Here is a 9051-nt window from a genome sequence, read left to right on the forward strand (position 1 = left end):
TTTGAATCATTGCTGTGAAGCAAGACAAGAGGAACATAGTGTGGAAAGTAACATTTGCAAAATTCTGTTTCTTTCTGACAGAGAAGGTAATGTTTCTGACATGTATAGTCTCTAAGGTGGAGTGCAGTAATTAGGATTGCTGTAGTCTCTTATTGTAGGACCACTGTCATGATAAGCCCTTGCTTTGTGTCAGTACACATGCAAAAAGAAAAAGTAAAATAGTACTGTATATACTGTGCATTGCTTGTGACTTTATATATGTGCTGGGATTTATTTGGGACCCTATATATTTTTGGATATATTGTCTAAAAACAGTTACAGTTATTTACTGTTTTTAATTATAATGAAGATAATAATAATGAATAGCATAAAGAAATAGTCATCTGTAACTGCTATCAGCTACCACTGTGGTACCAATGGACTAACATGAACATCGGGTTAAATAGGAATTTATGTTTATAACAGTTTTCTTTGTAGAGACAAAATTGTTGCACCAGCAAGGTTTCCCACTTGGTTGGACATGCATGCAATATATGTTTAAATGTGTTGTTGGGGAAGATAACTGACCTGCTCAATGGCAATCACGTGCCCATTAGCACAGATCTAATGGTGTTTGAGTATGTGTTAGAATACAGTATTTGGTTTAAGTGTGTGTCAGGGTCTTAAGTAATTATCCAAGATGGAATGCATGAAAATTGGTGTTAAAGGACGAGGATGTGTGACATGTGACACAGGTAGTTATTTAAAATTGAATATTATTTCAAAATGCTATAATATGCACAAAATGAAAAAGTAAAAAGAAGTGTAGGTAGGGGTCAGCAGGTAGAAACGTGCTACCCACACTACCCCTTTTTGCATAATTTGCTAAAATGTCAGGAGTTTTCTTCTTTATGTTCTCATAACATCTATTAATAACTGAATGTGGATGTTTTCATAAATGCCTTGTTATAGTGTGCTTTCTGTATCATTGTATTAATTCATGTTAACTATGGTTGCTTGATCCAGGGAATATTTCAGGTCACCATTGGGGTCTGGAAGGAATTTTTTCCCTCTTGAGGCATAATTGGCTTCAGGCTGAGTTTTTGATTGATACAGCTATTACTGCTTGGATTTCCTATCATCAAGATACTTCAGATCCAGGGCTGGCAGCAGGGCTGCTGAACTTCTCTCATGGTTGGTAATGCAGCTCCTGCTGGTAGCAGAGTTTGGGGGCATATAAAATGACATAGTGCTGATCTCGAATGGCAACTACAGAAGTAAAATTCAAGTCTTCAGTGAGGAACGGCAGAGCATAGTAGCGATCTCTTATGGAATTCTGGCTTTAGAATATTTCCTTGGGTAAGGCTGGCATGGTCCTATTTACTTGATAAAATATCAAGTAAACCCTACTGCACGGCTCTGCAGGACTATAAATCTTAAGGCATGGTGAATGATGTTTTTTCCTCTTTTAATTATTTTTTTGACAGCCTCTATAGAGAATTAAGGGGTGTAGTGTAAAATTACATATGTGCTAAAAATTTTGTAAAATTGCAACATGTAAGGAGCGCAATGGTGACGGGATGGAATTTTTCTTTCAATCGTGCTTGCGTTGCCCAAGGCACACACTGTTTTCCCAATTTATTTCTACATCATTACCCCTAATATCTGTTCATGTACAGACAATTCAATTTTATCTGTCTTACAGGTAACAATAGCCGAAAACATGGAAAAAAGGTCAGTACATACTTTTTCTGTAAATTGCCATGCTTATCACCCGAATGCAGCTTTCCAGGGTTATGGTGGGCAATTGCTAATTTACATTCACCTCAGCTTACATGTGATGCACCAATACAGACCCAAATTTGCATCTAAGTTCTTCCCCAAGCTGGTGTGTTTTTTCTCAAAAGGATCACCAGTCCTTGGAAAAAATGTAGAAACTGGAATACTGCTGCGGAATGTTGGGCTATACTGTGGAACCATACTAAGATATTTTCATATATTTAAAAGATGAAAGTATCTTAGTGCGGTTTTGCAGTATAAACCAAAATTCCATAGTACTGTCCTAGTATCCATAAAAAATCATCAATCAGTTCCTCCAAAAGTGCACCTTAAATGGTAACTAACAAAGGACAAATATTGAATCTTTTCCCTCAAAAATTCTAAACAAACTCCATAATAATCTATCAAACATAATGTATCCCTTGTGCCTCAGAACAATAAAATGATACATTAAAAAAAAAAAAAAATTATTGCCCCTAATGGGTATATACATTTCCAGCTGTTATCTGTGTCCTAATGGTACATTTAGGTGGCCATGTTAAGGTGGCCATACACGGGCCGACTATAGCTGCCGATACGGCAGCTAATCGGCCCGAGTATGGGGAGAGCAGAGCGGCCTGGCCGACCGATATCTGGCCTGAAGAAAATCTGTCGGCTCGTTGATGCGGTCCCCGATCGCATCAACTGCCGATTTGCCGCCCACATAATCCGATCGTTTGGCCCCAAGGCCAAACGATCGGATTATTATTTTTTTTACCTAAATGCTCCCCGATATCGCCCACCCGTAGGTGGGGATATCGGGGGAAGATCCGCTCGCTTGGCACCTGTTATTTACTGGGTGAAGCCAATGATGCCCAGCTAGGTGGCCTACTCCTTGCTTTTAACCCTCTAAGGCAGAGATCCCCAACCAGTGGCTCAGGGGCAACATGTTGCTCACTATCCCCTTTGATGTTGCGCCTAGTGGCCTCAGAATAGGTGCCATGTTTTAACTTCTGGCTTGGAGACTAGTTTTGGAAGCACAGAGACACAGTTTTACCCCAAGCAGATCCTCCTGCAAGCCAGCATCAGGTCACCAGATAGCCAATCACAGCCCTTATTTGGCATCCTCAAAGAACTTTTCTCATGCTTGTGTGGCTCCCTAAGGTGAGATTCATACAAGGTGAGATTCATACAATCTGCCCATTTGGGGCCTCCCCAGACCCCTGGTATTATACTCCTTTCAGAGCCAGAGCTTTGGCATTTCTTCCCATTCTTTTAACTGCTTGTGGCAATCCCATTCATCCTCAGGAACTAAGTGATCTCCTGCTAGAAACGTTTTAGTAATGAGAAATCCCAATCCATTAAAATGAAAAGGCCAAGTACAGCAGTGGCAGAGATACCTTTTATTTACTAACTGCCTATACTGAGGCATATCATATTTAGCATAATATTTTTATCTAGCTGTTTGTATGAATTTATTTATATGGTGCAGAAAATAGTTTAGTGCCCATAAGTACATCTATTTTTTTCCCCAGATTTCCCAATCTAGGTGATTGGATCATTAAAGGAAATTCTTACAATGCAACTATCAAAAATATCAATGAATTATATCTAACCAGCTATCCCAGTAGCTCTGACGTACCTGTATGTTTTGCAAGCACAGCCATGAAAGAACCAGGTAAGGCACAATCCAATCAATTTTTTTCTATTTTAAACAGAGTCACAATTTTATAATCAATTTACTTTATGTATTGTCTATTACTGTCTAGAACTGGGTCAAACTGTTATGTGCCATCCTGTTTTGCTGGAAAATGTTCTCTCTAGCATCTCTCTGTCTGTCCCTTTCTTCCTCTCAATTTGTTGTCAGTTCAGCCAAAGGCAGCAGAAGACGTTTTTGGGTGGGGGGGGGTTTGCAAAACAGAGACATAATTTGGCACCCTACGCTTGCAGCAGCAAAATTATTTAAACAACACCCATTTCTAAAGAACACACCCTTTAAATGTCTTAAAGTGCGCCTCTGCAAAATTTGTTCCAGATCTAACTATCAACAATAACCAAATATTTTGATTGTTCCTAGGGTAATAGACTAATAGATGATGACAATGTATGGGTTATTATACCTGGAAGCAAATTCTGCAAGTTACTAGACAAACAGATAGATAGATTTAGATTGCTGAGAATCATTTTAAAGCAACTGTTAAGCGTAAAAATGAAACTGGGTAAATAGATAAAAAATGAAAAATGAAAAAAAAATTAAAAATGTTTTCAATATAGTTAGTTAGCCAAAACTGTAATCTATAAAGGCTGGAGAGAATGGATGTCTAACATAATAGCCAGAACATTACTTCCTACTTTGCAGCTCTCTAAGCTAGTCAGTGACTTGAGGGGGGCCCTTATAGAACTGTTTGCTTTTGAATCTAACCTGTGTGCTCACAAAGAGTTATACACAATGCCCCCCCCCCCTTAGGTCGCTGACTAACTAAGAGGATAAAGCTGCAAAGTAGGAAGTAGTGTTCTGGCTATTATGTTAGATATCCACTCACTTCAACCTTTACAGATTACATTTTTGGCTAGATACATTTTATATTTTGCACAGACTATCTACTTACCCAGATTTATGTTTACACTGAACTGTTCGTTTTAATGGTGTACAGGGAATTGACATTAATACTTGACACTTTTTCTTCATATTTCCCATTTTCTTTTCCTTTTCACCCTCCCCTCACCTTTTCTTTGGATGACTCCACTTTCCCACACTCTGCTCCCTATACTCTGATTTTCTCTCCCTTTCTGTATATTCCATTTTTTGACAATCACTATTTGCAGGGGAATTCTCAGGTAGCATTTTACTAAGGCACGTGGTAAGTTTAAGGGCTAAATGTCCATAGATTTTAACTGAAAAGATGGCAAAACTGTCTCTAAGCTCAGTAACTGACAGCAGCACAGAATATGCAGTGATTCAACAGAAAAGAAAATGGGGAGCCCCTAGCGGCATCTCTGGGGACACAGATCTTTACTGCTAAAGGGCTGTGGTTGCCTTGGGCTGGTACAGAAACCCAAAACATTATGTACAAGATTTCTAGCCTACTTCTTTAGCTAGGCTTTAGTTCTTCTTTGAGAAACACCAGTTTGAAAAATCTTTGTGTGAGTCAAATTTATCCCACCATCTGTCCAATTTCCTATGCAGTTCATGAAAGCAAGCACATCCTTTTTGCATAAAAACATTTCTAGAATAAATTCTCTAAACTGTGTCTTTGGAGCGCTAATTATATAATCTTCCTACAGGTTATTGCGACTATACAGTTACAGAGTACATGAACACTGAAGGCTCATCTTTGTCTATTGCCATCACTTTCAGTAAAAATGAGGAGGAAACCTATAGACTGTGTTCTGAAGGGAATGGGAATGTTGGATTAATGGTAAGTGATGAGGCGAGCACTTATTAACACAATCTGAACTAACCTTTATATAAAAAAGTACTTTTTCATTCTATGTTAGAAACATATAGATATATTATTATGGGTGCAAAGGTAGTTGCTATTTTGCTTAGGTCAGTTATGACCAAAACTGAATACAGTACACTGTAACTGTAACTGACGAGTACTACTAGGTATGTTTGTTCCTCTTTAAGGTATTTAAACAATTCAGCGTTGTTCTTCACACCAGAAAAAATTAAAATTCCTGATATGTTTGGTTTTTCAAGAGTTAGTTTGCTGTAGAAAGACATACTCATTTTGGATTCAGCAGAATTGGGGTATTTTGTGACATGATACGCATACAGGGGGTCTGTTTATTCTCACATAGTTTGGTAAATCTAAGCATATTGGGCATTAAACTGTTAACTTAATGACATGTTGGAGATAGGATGCTGGTAGGGTTGCCACCTCGGTTTTGAACCAGACAGCCCGGGTTTTTGCAGGGCTGGATTTCTCTCTGAGGCGCACCGAGGCCGCCCCTGTGGGTGTCCCCCTCTGCGCATGTGCGAACACGACCCCCGTGCGCATGCGCGAACGCGCCCCTCTCCCCCAAACGCTCCTTTAAACTCCCATACGGAGCAGTGGGGAGAGGTCCCGACTGCTCCGTATGGGAGCCAAATTTAAAAATTTTCTTGCGGCGGGGCGGCATGCCGCCCCTAAACTTCTGCCGCCCTAGGCCCAGGCCTTTGTGGCCTCTCCACAAATCCGGGCCTGGGTTTTTGTAAGGGCTGGGCGAGTCACACGTGGCGATTGCCAGTTGCTGATCGTCATGTCAGTCTCAGAGAGTCATGCCGGTTTTTCTAGCCGGTGGGATGGCATTGCGGGGAGATTAGTCGCCCGCGACAACAAAGATTTGTTGCGTAGCGTCTAATCTCCCCGTGTGTCACTGCCCTTCAAGGAGAAGGAAAGGTAAAAACTAAGTAACAGAAAGGTCTATGTAAATACAGCCATAAGCACTCACATAAACGCTGCACCGAGTTCTCTTCCCCCTCTCTCAAGAATACTTCTGATCATCTGAACGGGAGAAATATGGGGAGACTTAAGGGCACTATTGAGAGAACTAAAGATATGTCTGCAGCTTGAGATTAACTCTTTATTAGCCTTTCCTTCTCCTTTAACACCATTTTCAGATATTTCATGAAAACCACTAATTTAGGAAAGCTTTGCAACTTGGTAGAGTCCAAAGAGAAGTTTACATGTTTACTATATGCTGGTAAATTAGGCACAACAGTTTATAATATGTTCTTCATATATCATAATATCAGCCCAATTTTAAATGAAAATTTGTATTTGAAATTTCTGCAGATTTTTGCAAATTAAGAAAGAAAAATAACCATGCCTAATGTGGTATAAAATTCTCATTTTTCTCAGAAAGGAAAGCTGCCTGAGACAATTGAGGGTACAGAGTGTTCCTTTTTATTTTTCAAAAATGATTTTGCTGTTGGGGATGATTCATACTCGTTTCAATGTGCGGATGGTCATGGAAAATACTTATCCTACGATAAGCACAATCAAGCTATCTTGAAGGATGCACCTGATGTCAAAACTGATGAAACCTGTAAGATGACTGTTACACTCATAATTACAGGGGAGTTCACTTAGGAAGTTAATTACTAGTATGTTATAGACTTGCCTATTCTAAGCAAATTTTCAGTTGGTCTTTATTTTTTAATTTATATAATTCAAGCTCTGAAGTGGGGGTCCGAGGCAGCCAAAGCACTATTGCCCTGTAAAGATACAAATGTATTGTTATTGTTACTTTTTATTACTTATCTTTCTAGTCAGTCTCTCTGCTGTATATATTTGAGTCTCTCATTCAAGCCACTGCCTGGTTGCTACAATAAATTGGACCCTAGCAACCAGATAGCTGTTGAAACTCCAGACTGAAGTGCTGATTAACAAAAAACTAAATAATTAAAAATAAATAAATAAAAAGGACCAACTGCAAATTGTTTGAGAATATCACTGTCTACATCATACTATGAACTACCCCTTTAAGCCAGTGAGCAAAATATATTATACTGTCTCATAAATTATTTTTCCATAGTTGTCAAAAAATGTAACATTTAAATAATATTGGCAGATTGTAATTAACATTATCTAACATGTATGATGTAAAACAATTGTTCCATTACCCACAGTGCCTGAAAGCACCAAGGTTCTACGTTCAATTCCAGCCAGAGAACTATCTGCACTGTAAGCTCCACAGGAGCAGACACTGATGTGAATGTATAATATCTGTAAGACACTGCAGAATTTGTCTATATAAATAAAGGATAATACTCATAAATAATAAGTACTACAGTTATGGACTCCAAAATGCTTGGGACTTGGGGTTTACGGATAGATAATGGATCTTTCTGTGATATGGGTCACTATACTTTAAGTCTACTAAAAATATTTTAAGATTAATTATCCCCAATAGGATTGTTTTGCCTCCAGTAAGGATTAATTATAGCTTAGTTTGGATCAAGTGTAAGGTACTGTTTTGTTATTAAAGACAAAAGGTAAATAACTTTTAAAAAATTTAATTATTTGCTTAAAATTTAGTCTATGGAAAATGGCCTTTGGAGCTTTCTGCATAACGGGTTTCCGGATAAAAAATTCATACCTGAATAAGATATTGCAGGTGATTTATAGCCCAGTATAGTATACTGTTGCATTATGTACTGTGCCTTTAATTTTTGGCAGTAAATTACAACTAATGTAACCAATTTAAACCATTACTTCATTAAATTAGAGGCGAATGTCACTGATTCTTTGCACTCACATTGATTTTGGAAAAATCTACTTCCACTCACAATGATTTTGGAAAAATTTGAAAAATTTTTGCATGTACCTTTCTGTTCTCTTCTTTTACACCGGGTCGTGACAATCTGTTCTCCGCCAGGTCTGTTTATCAGCTTAGGTTGACCATACACCGGCTAAGCTGTTGACAGTCTGAGTCGGCAGTTTATCGGTCCCTGTATGGGGCCCTCAGGACTACCCAACCAATATCTGGCTGAAAATAAGCCAGATGTCAATCGCAGGTTAAAAAATCTTGTTGGGATGAGGAGCACATCAGCACATTAATACTGTCCTTGTCCCGACGGCCTGTATCCCCTCAACATGATTTGATCATTTGTCTCTTTGGCCAAATATCTGATATTGCCCACCTCAGGGTGAAAGATCTGCTCGTTTGGTGATCTTTAAGTGTGTGGCCATTTACTCCTGCTGCATTGTCTCTTGAAAAAAAAGCAAATATGAGCACCATCCAGAGATGCGTACACAAGACCTGCACTTGATCATTCAGAGACACTGAAACACCCCATCTGGTGCACTTAAAAAACATTTTTATTTTATTTATTTATTTTTCTTTTTCTCCCTTTTTTTTCTATTTCTTTCGATCGAAGCCGACATGCAGCCGACATTAGCTACGCAAGAAAAGATATGCACAACGGGGAGTAAAAGCTCTTTCTTGGACTCCCCTCTCACAATTCACAAAAAGAAGGGCCTGATAACCTCCCCCTCACAATTTTGTGCTGATGGGGAGACTCAGACAGTCCTGTTTAAACACAAAACTGTTGGACTTTTTCATTAACCTAGTTTTAGTATTGCTCTGGGCACCCCACGTTATTTCAAATTGGCACAACTCAGATAGGAACTCCCCTGCCCCGGGCATAAGGTATTAACAATATTATGTGGTATACTACTGATGCTAACCCAGACATGCTGCAATTTCACAATATAAAAAATGGTTAAATTAATATCTCTAAATGTGAACAGTCTAAACTTGCCATGAAAATGCAACCTGCTCTATAAAGAACTTAAAACAACAGGCCCATGTATAAAAATCATT

General features: G+C 38.7%; 1 protein-coding gene across 1 annotated transcript; it reads left to right on the forward strand.

Moving 5' to 3' along the window:
- Positions 1–7509, forward strand: LOC105945173. Its single transcript, XM_012967062.2, has 5 exons — positions 1–86; positions 1685–1713; positions 3273–3415; positions 5023–5156; positions 6585–7509. The coding sequence occupies exons 2-5, from the start codon at positions 1703–1705 to the stop codon at positions 6813–6815; spliced, it is 519 nt and encodes a 172-aa protein (XP_012822516.2). The 5' UTR covers positions 1–86; positions 1685–1702; the 3' UTR covers positions 6816–7509.
- Positions 7510–9051: the final 1542 nt, after the last annotated feature.

Source organism: Xenopus tropicalis, chromosome 7 (assembly GCF_000004195.4).
Source record: "Xenopus tropicalis strain Nigerian chromosome 7, UCB_Xtro_10.0, whole genome shotgun sequence".
NCBI lineage: Eukaryota > Metazoa > Chordata > Amphibia > Anura > Pipidae > Xenopus > Xenopus tropicalis.